The sequence below is a fragment of the Trypanosoma equiperdum genome (assembly GCF_001457755.1).
Source record: "Trypanosoma equiperdum strain OVI genome assembly, contig: ctg_471, whole genome shotgun sequence".
NCBI classification, from domain to species: Eukaryota; Euglenozoa; class Kinetoplastea; order Trypanosomatida; family Trypanosomatidae; genus Trypanosoma; species Trypanosoma equiperdum.
This window is the reverse complement of record NW_027124389.1, coordinates 17,399-32,989: the sequence shown is the minus strand read 5'-3', so window position 1 is coordinate 32,989 and position 15,591 is coordinate 17,399. Positions and strand designations below refer to the sequence as shown.

The following is a 15,591-nucleotide window of genomic DNA, read 5'->3' as shown; positions in this document are numbered from 1 at the left end:
GGGGGGGGGGGGGAAACCAACAGAAAGAGGGAGGAATGGAGAGAGAAGTGGGGCACAATTCAGAGGTATAGTCAAAGAAATGTCCTGTCAATCAGATAATGTGTTCAGAGTCAGCGATCCATTTATTTTTTCATCGTTTGCCTCATTGCGAATGTACGGTAAGGGATTGGGGCCTGCGGAGCTGTTATCAGTGTGGAGTGATTTGCGTTTGTTATGTGTTCAGCATACGAATTCCGTCAGAAACGCTTAGTGATGTCATCACACAGAGATGAGAGCCAAATATCGCCCATCGCTCATTGTTTCCTTAGACTGGACACGGCAATATAACCGACGTTTTCTCTAACCTAGATTTCTATCAAGTCCCATAAATTCATCAGGAAATTAAAAGAGCCAAGTGTTGAAGTTCTGCTCGATAAATGAGTTTATCGCGGTGGCGAATGAGGTGGAGAGGTATCCCAGTGACACCAGACATTGGAGAAGTCGCTTGTAAGACGAACAGTGTTATCTTTGTTTTTTTTTTCATAGTTGGTCCGTGCTCGTTAAGTGTTACCTTTGTACTGCTGCCTTCCACCCTCGTTGTGGCGTGTGGGCAAGTAGGTCTAGTGTCGCATTTTCTGCGGTATCCTAAGCCTCCCTCTTGAAACAAGAAAAACACACCTGGAAATTGCAAAAAACGTAAATAACGAAACAACGCTCCCCCTTTTCATCCTCTTCCCTCCGCCGTCACACACACAAACCAAGGCAGAGCCAGTCTCCTCCTTTTATAAACCTTTTGCTACGCGTCTCTCATTTCCTCTTCGCTTGTGTTCTATCACTTCTACCATCGGGTAAGAAAAATTCACAAGTTTTAAAGGAACTACGCCCCACCAGAAGGTAAAAAAAAATGATAACTCCACCCCTTGGCTTCTTCGTCGTTCCTTACTTTCACGCTTCACTTGCTATTTAGGAGTTAAAGGAGTACACTTCCGGTCTCCAAACCCCATGCGGGAGAAGAGAAAGGAGTCATATCATAAGGGCATCACACCAACTTCTTCTCCCGCAGAGTGGACTTCAGTAGGCGGAACTGCAGCCATATGGTGGCGATCGTGACCACCACGGTAAGCACACCAAACGCCCATATGCGCTTGTGGGTGTTTTCTGAAGTGGTAAACATGCGTGAGAAACGCTCAATGTTGTGATCAATACCGGAACTAACGTCTTTCACCTGCATCAACAGCTTCGACAGCGCACCTTCAACGCGTTTAAAGTATTCTGGTGGACGCAAGATATCCTTTTGTTGGCCCCCAAAGTCTCGGAAAGTGAACACTTCCATACCCCCCACATTCTGTCTCTTCAGCATAGGCACTTCCGTCTTGGATATTACAGCTGTTTTCTGGTCAATGTTAACGTCCATAACAACAGATGATCCATCATCTGAAGCCCTAAATCCCCATGTGCTCACACTCACACAAATCTGATACTTGCCAATGGACCCAGCTGAGACAGGAGCGCTGAAAGAGTTTGTTCCTGCCACAACTTTGCCCTCCCACGTCACCGAGCCACTCGGTGACTTGATGGTCATTTTAACAGTAGGTGGATAGGGCAGAGAGTCACTGCGCGTGTAAACACCCGTCAAGAACCGCGTGTCCTCTCCTACCTCCTCAACAAAGCATATTGGCTGAGTGTTTTGCAGCAAGAAACGGGCAGCACTGGCCGGTGTGGAAATTGCGACAACGAGAACAAGAAGAAAGGGGGACATAACCATCCGCAGATCTCTCATAATTCCCTGCATAGTATTCATATGCTAACGTAGCGCCTCCCTATCTCATGGTAAATTAGGGTAACAAAGGGATTAGCATGATAGCAGGAGCGGCAATGGAGTTTACAAACGTTTTTAAGCGCGATGCAACACCCTCTTATTGTTGTATAGCACAACATTTGTCTTAGTGTAATTATTTGAAAAAGGATGCGCAGAAAGAGCCGATTGGGGAAATGTCTACAACACACATGAAAAGAGGATCGACAAGCTTTTTGCAAGTGTCGTCACAAAAATCCGGTAGATTCTGTCAGAGACGGAGCTTACACTCATCCACTACCGATTCTCATTTCCCCGTATTTAATGAGGAACGTCAAGCGATTCACCTGCACTCAAAGAAGAGAAGTGCACATTTCCTTCGTTACAATTTTTTTAAAGGTTACTTTGTTGAACGATACTACTTTCCTTTACCAGTTCCTTCCATATTCATTACGTATATAAATATATATATACCTACTGTTCTCACTTCCGGAACAATTCATGGAATTCGATCGCTTTTCATTGCGTATTACTCGTTAACTTACTAGCTGTTGATCAAAAAATCTTCCATTTTCCCCTTCATCATCAGTCACTGCTGGTGCTGGCTCAACATGTATCGTGATTTCGGTTGAAAAACGGATTCCGCCTATCTCGCGTATTTCTTGCGGGACGGTTCCGCCTCGTCGTCACTGTCAAATCGCTTGTATTGAATAGCGGATGACGAGAAGGGAACAGCGTCGTCGTTGTGCTTTCCAAGGCCAAATGTACCATTTCCGTGAGCACTATAATTCCCGTTCGCTGAGAACGATGGGCGGTGACCGTTACGCAGGAAGGGGGCGCTTTGATGTCTTCCAAACCCGTTCATACCGCGATTCCGCTTCACCTGGTATCTCGGCTGTTGCGCGTTCCATTCGATCATCCAATCAGGTATTTCCTGTTGTGCGCGCTCCAGGATCCCAATAAGTTCCTTCAACACTGAAGGTGTTATTTGAGCCTCCTTCTTCGTGATAAGCGTAAACGCATCTCCCTTCGCGCCTGCACGGCCTGTGCGGCCAATACGATGTACGTAGTCGTCGATCTGCATGGGGAAGTCGTAGTTTATAACAGTTTCCAATTGTTTGATGTCCAGACCTCGAGCAGCAACGTCTGTGGCGACAAGGCACAATCGTGGATCTTTACGGAACCTCGCTAGGATGAACTCCCTCTGCCGCTGCTCCTTGTCACCATGAATAGCCATTGCATCGTAGCCCCATCGTCTTAGTTGCCGCTCCAGCTCATCCGCAGTCCGCTTCATCTTGCAGAAAACCAGCACGCGTTCCTCCCGATGTTCTTGCATGAGCTTCCTCAACTCGTCCTGCTTCGCAAACTCTTGTGTGAGAATGAAACGCTGAGTGACGTCCTTGTTAGCCTGAAGTTCCGTACTGCCCACACTGATGCGTATCCACTGCTTCTGAAATTCTGCTGCCAGTCGCTGAATCTCACGTGGCCAAGTGGCGGAGAACATGACTGTCTGCCGGTCTGGCCTTATCTGGCCGCATATTTTGCGAACCTGCGGCTCAAATCCCATATCAAGCATGCGATCTGCTTCATCTAGAACGAGATAGGTGACACGATGCAAGTTAATGCGTTTAATATCCAAGAAGTCTATCAAACGACCTGGTGTGGCGACGAGAATGTGCACACCTCTCCGCAGCAACCCAAGCTGGGGTCCTTTTGGTGCTCCTCCATAAACGCAACCGCAATACACGTCCCCGGGGATAACCTTTTTTGTTTCTTCTTCAATCTGCTGAGCAAGTTCGCGGGTGGGAGCCAGTACAACAACCATTGGACCGTCACCGGAGCGTAGGGGTTCCTGCACTGCAATGTGGGCGAGGGCAGGAACCATGAAGCCAAGCGTCTTTCCGGAGCCTGTCTTCGCAACCCCCACAAGGTCACGACCAGATAGAAGAACGGGCCATGACTGCGCTTGCACGGGAGTTGGTGCAGTGAAATTCTGGGCGGTGAGCTTCTTTAGAAGGTATGGTGGAACGATTCCACACAGGTGATCAAACGATGACATAGGTGGAGGACAATCATCACCACATATGGTGATCACATGTTCTTCTCGCCATTTCGTCGCCTCCTCCTCGCTGAGTTGTCCCGCTTCTGGGGTGGATGTCTTTATCTCCCCTGCCTTTTTGATCGCCTTACCATCGAGAACCTTCCAGTTTCCGGGAACGAGAGAAACATTCCCCCAGTCAACGGGTTTTATTCTTTCTCCCATACCGCCGCGGCTATCTCGTCGCCCTCCACCATTGTAGCCCTGATTGTACTGGCCTTGACGTCCCGTAAAGGGACTGTACGTCTCCTCCATCCTGGATTATCCAAAGAAGGCTCCAGTCAAACAGCTCGCACTAAGTTGCGGAACAGCGAGCAACACGTGGATACTACAGAAATAAAAGATCTGCAACCTTTCTGTTTGTTTGGGTGTTAATCACCGTCTCCCCTATGTGTGGGGAAGTGGTCGCACCTAAAAAAGTATGGGAGGTTCCCCTGTTTCTTCTTCCTCACAGATTAGTAGACCTTTTGCTTTTTTTTCTTCGTGAACTTTACGTAAGGCGAGAGAAACTTCAGGGACAGAACAGTGCGAAAAAAATAAAAAGAGGGGAAATACTGCGGCAAGACAGAAACAAGAAGGCAAAGTAGCCACATCACTCTGCCGCAGGTTGCGCTTACAAAAAACGGCCACATACGCATCCCTTCCAACTACCCCCACATCGTATATTGCGAGTGAGCCTTCGCGTGAGTTGTTGAATAGGTGCGTTGGATTCAGTCCGGTAGTTTCACACTAACACTTGCCACTCAACCGAAGATTCTTAAGCAAGCACGCAGTACCGTGACGCGGACCAAAATCGGAAAGGGCAGTGGTGCAGAAGAGGAAGGCAGGAAAAGGTGCGCAGATTGTTGATAAGCATGCCAAGTAAACATAAAATGGCACATCAAACAGGATGAGGGCACCATCTCGTTATTGCTGTCGTTTCCCATCATAACACTACCACAGCGTAGGATGTGCACGGAAAAATATTCCAGTAATGGTTAAACTAACACAACCCCGTATACTCGTTCTGAAAATAGAGAAATGAGTCTAAACTCCGGAAATTCACTCCGTTTTTGTGGGTTTCGATCCACAACACACACACACACACACACACACACACACAACTGGATGTATGCACCGCAACAAAATACGCAGTTTCCAAGAAACGAATACACAAAAAAAAGGTGGCTCATGGCTAACATTTCGAGTTCGTGAGACCTTTAGCCCTTGTAGGGGCCAACAGATTCGGAAAGCGGATTTGCTTTGGCTAACGCTCAGCCCCTAATCGTAGACACCACTGGGTCATCACGCGACCGCCGGCAGCAAGTCCACGACATATAACCCTTACTGTTCAGACCAAGGTGTACGTAGCGTGCCACATTGTCCTTTTTCCCTCTTTCCAAGTTCACTGCTGCTGTTATAATGGATCGATCAGGGACCCCTTGAAAAAATGCAGGGCACACGTGGCACCGGGATGAACAGCAATTATAGAAAGTGCTTGCTTTCCAGCAACAGGATAGGAATCAAAGAAAAAGGCATGTACAAAAGTAAAGCGCAGAATGCCGTTATTACACAGGAAACAAGGGAACATCCTGACATTCAATGTCGTCGCCAATGTTACCCCCAAAACACTGAGTTGAAAAAACATGTCCCTCCCATTCACCCCAACGCTTGGGGCGCAAGTGCACACGTCCCCTGTAAAGGCGTAACTACGACCATATGCGAACGTTGTAAGCAACCGCCAGGCGGATGAGCGATGTGGAAACAAGATTCATGAGGGCGTAGTGAGAGAGAGTCCTCAGTCAACCAGGGTACAACTTCCCACTACACTTCAAGCGGAGGAACCCAGCAACCACTACATATTCCGACTCAATTTGCTCTTTTCGCCAGCTCAGGCTGGAAGTAAACATACGTACACATATACCACTCGGCACGCACAGGTAAAAAAAAATTACAGTTCCCTCTTCCTCAACTCTCCAGCAGTAAAGTCCAAAACTTGGTTAAACTGTCACTGGTAACAAACGAATTTGGAAGCGTAACCACATCCACACCTTTAAGGGCATGCCGAAGCAGCATAAGCGCCTCCTTGATCCTCACATATTGTTTTCGGTCTGTGGTAACTCAAGAGGGGGCGTGGTTGGTCCATTGGTCGCATGAAGGTGAGCAGATGCCGTTCTTCCCCAGCACATTCGTTTACACTACCATCCAAAGATGTGCAGTACCGCTGCGAAAGAGCGGTTGCCTCAGCAGTGCGAGGAGAGCGCCGCAGCGAAGTTTGATGGATATCATCCGGAAGCACGCAACTCAATGGAGACGGCAATCCCCACCGCAGTCCCTCACCATCGGCGTCACCACACGTTGCAAGGGAAGCAACAAGGTTTCTTCCCCATTCGTGTGGAACTTGTCTGCAAGGTAAGGGGCGCGGTGGAGTGAAGCAGTGAGGCCAACACACGTGGATGAAGTCGCCTCTGCCACCAGATCCGGGATTAAACCTACTACCCCCGCAGCGTCTCCTCGGTGAAAGCCTCCCCGCTAAGTACGCCATGAACGAGGTTGAGCACTCGCACTCTGCCAAATTATGGTTCTGTGGCTCCTGTAGTTCCTTGGGGTACATGGTGTTGCGCGGCATTTGGTTATGTTTTCCCCCAACAGGCTCATTGAACGGAGCTGTAGAGCAACCCACAACCTCTGTGGTATGTTCAAGTAGCAAATGTTTGGTTGCTTGTAACGTCGTCTCTAAAGTCCCCCCACCTGGGAGTGATGAAGGCGAACTTCCAACAGTTTCAGAAGCGCCGATGGTAACTGTGAGCGCACTGTGCTGCCGGGCCTCAACCTCTTCACAGCGGGAAGCCGCCGCTGGTGTTTGCTCCGAGCCGTTCTTATGAGTCGACTGCCGATTCCACTTGGTATACCTTTCGTAAAGAGCCTTGCGGCGCTCAAGCACTTGACGATTCCGCTGTTCTTCTAAATTTCTTCTCTGCTCCCTCTGGACCGCAGCTAGGAGTCGCTTCCCATGCTTTGCAAGGGCTCGTTCGTACGCGGTTGCCGGAGGATTCACCGAAGGCATTCGGCAATAACTACTATGGCATAATGTTGTGCCAAGCTGTTGAACTGCATCGCCACCAACCGTCGTGGGACTACGGTGGCGCTCAATATGTCTCGTAGGACGTGCGGTTTCACCTGCATCACAGCACCGCAAATGGGGCTCTTTTAGGAGGCCATGGCGTGTTCCCGTATGACCCTCACCAAGTAGGGACAACGCCCTTCTCTGAAATGCCGCTTGTGGGCATAATGCGGTTTTCCACACGTCAGCCTGCTCAACCCCACGGTGTGTGCTGCCCCATCTTGTGCCAGTCTGGCCGCCCCAACAAACTTCAGATGCATATGCATCCGCTACCCTCCGCTCACCATGTAAGGTAACAGTTGCGGTGTAAGAACCCGGTTGCTCGTGGGGTAGCGAGGGAGCCGTGTGGGTTCGCAGTGGACTCCGCGGGCAGTGAGGCATCCATAAGGCAAATTCTATACAATGGAAGCTGGCTGTGTTCTATGGGAGATCACTCCACCTGGTGTAGTGTCCTTTCTATAGGTGTTTGAAAACTTCTATGATACACGATTGTTCAAAAGAAAAAGGCCGTGCGTGGTAATAATAATTATTATTACTATATTTTGCGGAGGCGAAGGACGAAGCTCGGACGCTACACAGAAGCATTGCCGTTGTGCGTGATCAGATGACGAGGAAGACATGGGCGGGGGCAAAGGGAAGCAAATTCGGCGACAAAATGGTAGCGAGGGTCGTTTGTAGGGATTGAGACACACATTCAAATAGTTCAACAAGAAATGCAGAGTGCACAACATTAGGTTTAATACAGAGAAAGCAGAACACAAGATCACCCACGCACACAAAAGTCTCTTGTGTGTGTGTGTGTGTGTGGACCGTAACACCAACCCGCCGAAACCGTCCCTTGCAAACACACCGGAGTGAAGTGCGCGCCTAACGGTGCATGGCTTGACGCAAAGACTCGTATTCGGAGCAGACCGGGGGCGTTTCCTTTCGCCCGCGTGCTCTGTAGGAGAGTGACTCCGCCTCACAGCGACGAGCCAGAGATTCTTGCTGCTGTTGCACGACGTTCCTTTCCATTCGACGCACGTCAGCACTCCCACGCGACGCCCGCTCGTTCCACTTCGGTTTGACATAATACTTCACCCGCGCTCCCTTCAGAGCCGTTAAACGTTCCACAACATGTCCACGCTCGGGGTCTGGCGTCAAACTGAAGGTATCTATGCCATCACCACCGCCACCACCCCTGCGCATATGGGGATTTGAATAGTCACTTAAGTCAGTAAGAGACGACTGGATGAGTAACGCCAGAATCACGAAGAAGATCAACGGCAGCGCCATCAGTAAATTAACGGGTACTTCAGCTTCGTGTGCAAACGGCCGCTCAGTATGCATACGATGAGCACGCCCAAAAAACTCCTCGAAGAGGTCGTTAGCGTTGTAATATGCACCGTGTCCAGGTGCCCTGTGGCCCATCCCGCCATTGTCGTGCCGCCGTACGGCTTCAGCACCCTGGGAATCGTAAATTCGTCGCCTCGCCTGATCTGAGAGGACGCTGTTTGCGGTGCCTAGCAGTTTGAATGCGTCACTCGCATTTTTGTGTTTGTTCTTGTCCGGATGGCACTTCAAGGCCATCTTCTTGTAGTTTGCCTTTATCTCCTCGTTGGTGGCAGTGCGTTCCAAAAACAAAATACGGTAGTAGTTGTTTCTGTTGTTAATAACGTGATTTACAATTGCCGCATCATCCATAGAGTTCATCCTCCTTCAGCGTTACTTTGGTATCTCGTGCGCCTTTCGTTTGGTACAAATTACAGTTTATTAACCTGGATCTCTACTACCTGTCTCACCCTCGTTTGTTTGTTTGGCTCCGCTAGGCCCGTGCGAATGGACAAATGCGCGGTACGTATTTGAGGGTTTTGTCCGAGTGAGTGGAATTGCGGTCTTTCCTGTACTTTTCTTCTTACACTCCCTCCTTCCACTCTCCTCACGGTTACCTTGGGTAACCTTTTTCTTTTTTTTCTTCCTCCCTCCCTTTTTTCTTTTTTTTTCTTTTATCACCCTTTTATCTTGTTTACTTTTATCCCTTCGCTCTGCACTCTCACCTTCACAGAGTTGATGGGGCACCAACACACGTAAGCAGGCACACTGCCACGGGGTCACAAGTGCTGCAATTAGGAAGGGGAAATGTGTAAAAATACAACACTATGATAACACAAGAGTGCAGGAGAAAAGTAACAAACAAAAAATATAGATAGAAGGGGCCAGAATTAACAACTATCCTATACGAGTTCGCATATACGTATTCGTATATCTTGAAATACTTAATGGTGCACAATGCGCGAGTGTGAGCACACACACACACACGTATCAATGCATCGCTACCGGTTTCGTTTCCTTTTTTTCTTTTGCTCCCGCCAAACAGCAAACACACTTAGCCGGGGAGGTAACACTTTACGCACGCAAACCAATGCACAAAGAGATAGAGAGCAACAAATGAGGCCCGACTTTCCTTTTGTCGTGTAATTATGATTAACATCTGCACACACACACACACACACACATGCAAGGAGAATCGCCCTAGGCATCCATTAAACCCACATGTCCCGACACGATCACCTTCTGCACTCGAGCCAATGCCTCTTTTACTCCGTCCGTAGGCCACGTACGGCAGTACCGAATCATAACCTCAGCACCCTTAAATTTATAACAGTTGTGCTCATAATAGAAGACAATACGTGTGAGTTCAGATTTTTCCATAGTTTTATAGCCAAGATGGGACCAAAAAGGAATCGCCTTAACGTCAGCGGATATCATCACAAACTCGAACCCCGTCTCTACACACCACTGCAGCAGTGCTGCGTTCATTAGCCTGCCGAAGCCATGCTTCTTATACCCAACCCCAGTTGCGAACAGCGGCACCTCGACGAAGTGGTGCGTTTCATAGTGGTGTGCCATAATTGTCACGGCGCACACCATTTCGTTAGTGTTGAGCGAGCGTAGGTACCATGTGTAGCTCCCTTTCGCACGACGCCTGGTACGAGTGGAATGCGTTTGGGGGAGTATGACAAGACGCTGCAGTTCTGGTTGATCGGGGTATTGGAATTGCAGAGAGTACAAATCTATGACTTCACGGCGCTCCTCCTCGGACAAAACCAAACCGAAGGCCATCGGAAAGGGGCCGTCACCACTAAGTTTGGAATACTGGTCCTGTATTGCCGTACGCAGAACCAATTGAGAGTACGTGAGTTGTTGGCCACTTGGCCCTTTCGACGGCTTCGCCGGCCGCGCCGGTAGACTGCCGTTATTGGAGCCGTTTCCGTCCTGTTCAGCGGGAGCGCCTGCCGATAACTCCGCCTCACTCTTGCAGGGTTCACCGTTCTCATTGCAACTGCTCGCACCCTGACTCACATGCGGGCTAACATGCATATCGTAGTGGGCAAGCAGTCGCTGAATGAAGTCGGCGTCATTGGCAAAGAGCGATGCGTAGGCCCTCGCGATGGCCTTGCGCTCAGCTTCATTTGCCTCCCAGTATTTTTCTATGAGCGCGTCCTTCTGTTCACCTGTGAACTCTACCGTGGCGTAGTACTTCGCCAGCAATGCCAGGTGCTCATCACTAAGTAACATGTATGCACAGCACCCTCAAATACAAAAAAAAAAAGGCGTGACGAAAACGCCAGAAACAAAATTTCGAGGGAGGGGGAAATATTTTTTTGCGTACCCACTTGTACACCCCCAGTGCGCACACTATCCCACGCTGCAAGCCCTCTATGGCTGTCAATATTGTCTCTTTTCAATCTTCTTTCACCTTCCGAGTCGGACAAAAAAGAAAGGGGAAAGATGCTCTTCTTGTACAAAGCATTGATGGGTGGTCGATGCAACTAACTGTGGTGAACGGGTGGTAAACTACTGGCAGATAATTTTGATGAATCCGTCCATGTCCATTCACTTATTCCTCCCTTCCATAACCTCTGTGGGCAGTTCGGTCCCCATGCGCCGCCTATACCCCTATGGTTTCGCACAAGCACGGAACCACACAAGCGGTTAGATAAAAAGGGACCCCTTCGCATATTCGCGTCACGAAGGGAATCCTAAGAAGTGGTATGCCGTTTCTGTGGCATTGCGGTTGATGAGAGGAGGACACAAACGCAGATATACGTATGCACAAAAAAAAACTCCCCTATGTTCTGTCGCGGTACCCTCCTTATGTCCACACCTAAGGCGAGGAAATGCAAGGGTGAAGTAACGAAAGACACAAAGGGTGGTAGTTAACGTTTACATGTGGAAAAGCAAGGAAAGGTAAAGGCAAGCAACGGTCAGACAGAATCGGCTCCCCACGCCTCCATCCGTTCTTTCGCACATTGTCTCACTTGAATATGGCGAAAGATATATATATATATATATATATCGCTAACACAAAACGAGTTATATGAACAAAGGACAAACAAAAAAGAGGATGAAAAAACACCAGGCCAACACGGGGAAACAATTCCCCCCAACATACTTCCAAGTAGGCAAGCGAACGCTTCCATGCTAGTACACATTATGGCTGCAACATATACATATTGATATATATGTATATATATATATATTCTTCATGGCTCGTGCAGAGAAAGAGTTGAAGGGGTTTACCAGCGGCTGCAGACCACTAATTCAGAAGGAGGGAAGCTCAAACAGAATGAACTTTCCTTCTGGCAAGCAGTTTCTTCAGCCGACACCAACATATTAGGTCAGATACAAGTGAAACAAGAACAACGAAAAAAAAAAAGAACAGCAAAATTTAACGCAAAACAATGGTCAAAGAGAAGAGGGGCAAAAAAGGAGGGGGAAATAGAAGCACCTACTCGTATGCACTTTTGCGCCCTTACATTAGCAATATTTATTGTCCTGCTCTGGCCTCACACATACACTTCCTTACAATTTACCCTCCCGCTCCCCCGCATCATCAGGGCTTCAACCTACTTATCGCAGCCATCAGCTCATCTCGCAGCGACTCGCTAACATATGTTGCCATCCCCACAAGCAACGACACCGCTGAGGTGACAAATACAACATCAGGATCCAGGGAATGCGCCACCTCCCTTTCCACAAGCTTCAGGAGCGAAACAATCATCTCCACTCGTTCCCTCTCCGTCGTATATTCAGCGGCCCAAACATCCAGCTGCAGTTCTTCTAGTTCACGTCGTATCTTTGTATCCACTAACTTTAAAAGGAACGACTGAAACAAACAACCCCTAGCAAAGCGCTTGTACATACCGCTGTATTTTTTGTACGGGTGATGGGAAAGGAAGGAGGGTATGCCCTCTCTGCTGTTCTTGAGGAACTGCAAAAACGACTCGGACGAGAGAGCCGCATAGATGGCAGGGTCGCACAGATGAAAAAGGTTGAAATTGCTCGTTGCCACCTGGAACCAGGCGCGCACGGGCATGAGAAATTCCTGCGTTAGCGTCACGAAGAACTTTCTCACTATATCATCGGCAATATTATGCTGGAAAAACTGGCGCAAGTTGTTCGCTCCACCTCCGTGGTCACCGCTCCCAACAGCCCCTACACCACCCTCAGAGCCGTCGGCTACATTGTCGTCTGAGCAACCACAAGCATCCAGATTGTGCATGTTCAGCATAGCCAGCTGAGCCTCTGCATTCAAATGTGACGCCTGTTCCAATCGCCTGAGCAGAACGGCGGTTTGCGTACGGTGGTCAACTAAAAACGAGAACGGTGACGTGAAAGAACTTGCACCCCGCGCGCTCGGGAGAGCTGTGTGTGCACGTTGAGAGGGGGATGCACTACGCGCCACCGATTTTTTGGCGGCGGTCAGGGTGGGGTGAAAACTTTCGTACGTGAGGACAAACGGTGAAACGGGCGAAGGAATGCACCCGCTCGGGTTGCCATCCGGTATGGGTGAGGGGCACGCACTCCCACTATTCTGTCGAGAAACAACAGGGACAGTGTTGTCGTCGTGCACTGCGGGATCACTATCGTTTCCGCTACCAACAGTTTCCCCTCCCACCACCTTCGCACTTCCACTGCTACGAGCCAGTCTGTCCATCACAGTCAGTCGGTTCCGCCAGCCATCAAACGCGCGGAAAAAGAACGGGTTTGTGGACGCCACAACAACACTATCGCTCCGTGAGAACGGTTCTGCCTTTCCCAACTGGCTCAGGTAGGCAAACGACTCATCTTGCACCGTCAAGTAAGGACGTAAAAGGCCGTTATATACAACCGGCTCAATGAGAGATACAACAGCTATTGCAGCACCAGATGCCATTGAAGGTGTATTGCTCCAAATAAATAGAGGCTCATGCGAAAGTATGAGCTCCCATATGCGAGTTAGATTGCTGAGATGCTCATTCAGAAGCGTGTAAAGCGGAAGCATACTATACTCGCACATTGATTGGTGCTTATTTCCTAAAAATACAACACGCCCATCTAAATTCATCACATGCCGGCGTGGACCTACTGGTCGTTGCACACCCAGTGCTTGCAGCCGTCGTGTTACCGTTATAAATGAGAAAGACTGACCAAGGAGCGTGACGTCATACTGAACGTGCGGATGGGGCGTCGGCCAGCCCCCAATCTCCTCTAGGGCCCGCTCCAACACACCCTCTTGCGACCACTGAGTGGGATTAAAGAGAGGGTCCAGCTCAAAAGCCGTGAACGGTACGGCCGACAGAGCACTCAGCACCGGTTTCACCTCCGTGTCAGGCGAGAACGGACAACACTGACAGAGGCGAGGAGCTACAACGCGCAGAATGAGCTCATGCACAACTAAGTAAGGCAAACGAGACAACAATACGAAGGCCTGCTGGACGTAGCCACGCGGCACCGACGCATCATTCTTTTGACGGAAGTAAGTTGCTCCATAAATATTTGTCGCCGAGGTTAGAGTGCGTAAGGTAGGGTCCTTTACGGTTGTGGACACAGATGTGTTGGCGCCATTCCTCGAACCTTCAGCGTCCTTCCTATGTGTATTGCTTGCACCAAGAGAGTCCTCCTTCATTTGAAAATAGAAGATAAGGTCGTGTCCGTACTCCGGATTGCAGTCAGGAAAACTGGCCTGCGTGAGGAGTCGCTTCCCCTCTTCAGTTAAAACGTCATGGGGAGCAACGTGATCCACGACAGGGCCTATGTCGATGTCAAACCGGATGGATACTAAACAAATTACCCACTGAGAGGAGGGCATCAGGAAACCGCAACCCCACGTGCACTACAAATCATATGTGAGCAGATGAAACACAAGAAGAAAGAAACGGAGGGGTATAGAGGGGAAGGAAACATGAAAACAATGACATATATAACGCACGCAGGAACACATTTGAAAGTACACACAGTGTACAAGAAGGTGGGCACATTGAAAGTAAAAGAAAAAGTTTCAGCATTGGCAAAGGGTATAAGAAGAGGGAAGACAGTGGCACAAACAAATTCGGGGTGTGGGTAAAACAGAACGAGGCACTTTAATCAAATATACATGCACCCATATATATGTATATATATATATAGTGAAAACAAGCAAACAAGAGTGAACAGATATGGGTACATCTGAAAATCCACATCCACATCCTAGCATTTACGCGCAGACCCACTAGCACAACTGACACACATATGCGTGGGGCGGGAACGATGAAAATGCGCCCCTGGGCACCTTACATTTTATGCGCGGAAAAGGCAAAAAAAAGGCTGAAAAGGAAAAGGGACACATCAACACAGAGCCCCCCCCCCCCCAAGGCACTATTTTACAGTCGTTCCTTTCCCCTCCCGCTTTCTCACTTCCCAAACCCACCACAGGTAATAACATAAAAAGTTTAACAAAGGGGTGTTCAAAGATATATATGACCGGGTGTGAAAAGAGAAACGCATGTGAACTTCATGAACACATGGAACGTGCGAAGAGAAATACGCAAGTGCAAGATGGGATTTCATTTCCTCGTCTGCTTGCTACTCATGGCGGTAAGTGACCAAAAGGGGGGAAAAGGAAGGGGAGAGAGACGATAAAACAGCAAGGGCAAAAAACGCGCGGCGAAAAAAACAACAACAACCGAAAACCGAAAAAAAAAGCACGAATACACAAATGATAGGACTTTTGATACATGGTTTCTTTTAAATGGTGAGTGAAGCAAATGCCTGTTGCAGTGGGCAAATAGCCACAAAAGGTGTGCCGCCACACTTCTTCTGAGCTAACATATTTGCCTGCCTCGCCATGCCACTCGTTTTGTTCCCCTTATTATCTTCGGGCTTTTCCTAAACTTCTTCACAGGTCTGTACTTGCTCCGAGGGGAATGGCAAGCATGCCACGAAGAAAGTTAAGCATGGGAAGCAGTGGAAAAGAAAAAACAACAGCAGCAAAGACAAAAATTGTAGCTTAAGATATATATATACGAATTGGCGTGCCGCCCTATGGCAGTTTGACGGAGAAACCAACAAACGAAAGAATTTAAACCGATGAATACTAAGGGGGGAATGCCAAGCAAATGGTGGAAGGCGAAGCAAATGAAAAAGTTTAGAAATAATCAACAAGATTAAACGCCGTGGTCGGTTCACAACCCTCACATGCAGGACCGGTTTACCGATACAACACAATAAACTAGAAGTGATCACACATATTTACATTCCACTACCCCACACATCCTCTTTCCTCTTCTCACTCCCCCATCATGTCTGTCCACTTCTCACCGTAAAACACTGAAA

The 15,591-nt window shown here is 48.7% G+C and overlaps 6 protein-coding genes across 6 annotated transcripts; all 6 read right to left on the bottom strand.

Annotated features, from left to right (window-relative positions):
- Nucleotides 1-1,018: 1,018 nt before the first annotated feature.
- On the bottom strand, nt 1,019-1,780 carry TEOVI_000199700 (transmembrane emp24 domain-containing protein; the record flags this gene model as incomplete). The annotated part of the gene is made up of 1 exon (XM_067225138.1): nt 1,019-1,780. One exon carries the CDS (start codon nt 1,778-1,780, stop codon nt 1,019-1,021), a length of 762 nt encoding a protein of 253 aa, XP_067081239.1.
- Nucleotides 1,781-2,420: 640 nt separating this feature from the next.
- TEOVI_000199600 (ATP-dependent DEAD/H RNA helicase HEL64, putative) lies at nt 2,421-4,127 on the bottom strand (the record flags this gene model as incomplete). The annotated part of the gene is made up of 1 exon (XM_067225137.1): nt 2,421-4,127. The coding sequence occupies one exon, from the start codon at nt 4,125-4,127 to the stop codon at nt 2,421-2,423; it is 1,707 nt and encodes a 568-aa protein (XP_067081238.1).
- Nucleotides 4,128-5,904: 1,777 nt separating this feature from the next.
- TEOVI_000199500 (uncharacterized protein) lies at nt 5,905-7,356 on the bottom strand (the record flags this gene model as incomplete). Its single annotated transcript, XM_067225136.1, has 1 exon — nt 5,905-7,356. The coding sequence occupies one exon, from the start codon at nt 7,354-7,356 to the stop codon at nt 5,905-5,907; it is 1,452 nt and encodes a 483-aa protein (XP_067081237.1).
- A 486-nt stretch (nt 7,357-7,842) lies between these two features.
- Nucleotides 7,843-8,667, bottom strand: TEOVI_000199400 (chaperone protein DNAj, putative; the record flags this gene model as incomplete). Its single annotated transcript, XM_067225135.1, has 1 exon — nt 7,843-8,667. The coding sequence occupies one exon, from the start codon at nt 8,665-8,667 to the stop codon at nt 7,843-7,845; it is 825 nt and encodes a 274-aa protein (XP_067081236.1).
- Nucleotides 8,668-9,486: 819 nt separating this feature from the next.
- Nucleotides 9,487-10,533, bottom strand: TEOVI_000199300 (uncharacterized protein; the record flags this gene model as incomplete). The annotated part of the gene is made up of 1 exon (XM_067225134.1): nt 9,487-10,533. The coding sequence occupies one exon, from the start codon at nt 10,531-10,533 to the stop codon at nt 9,487-9,489; it is 1,047 nt and encodes a 348-aa protein (XP_067081235.1).
- A 1,318-nt stretch (nt 10,534-11,851) lies between these two features.
- On the bottom strand, nt 11,852-14,089 carry TEOVI_000199200 (uncharacterized protein; the record flags this gene model as incomplete). The annotated part of the gene is made up of 1 exon (XM_067225133.1): nt 11,852-14,089. The coding sequence occupies one exon, from the start codon at nt 14,087-14,089 to the stop codon at nt 11,852-11,854; it is 2,238 nt and encodes a 745-aa protein (XP_067081234.1).
- Nucleotides 14,090-15,591: the final 1,502 nt, after the last annotated feature.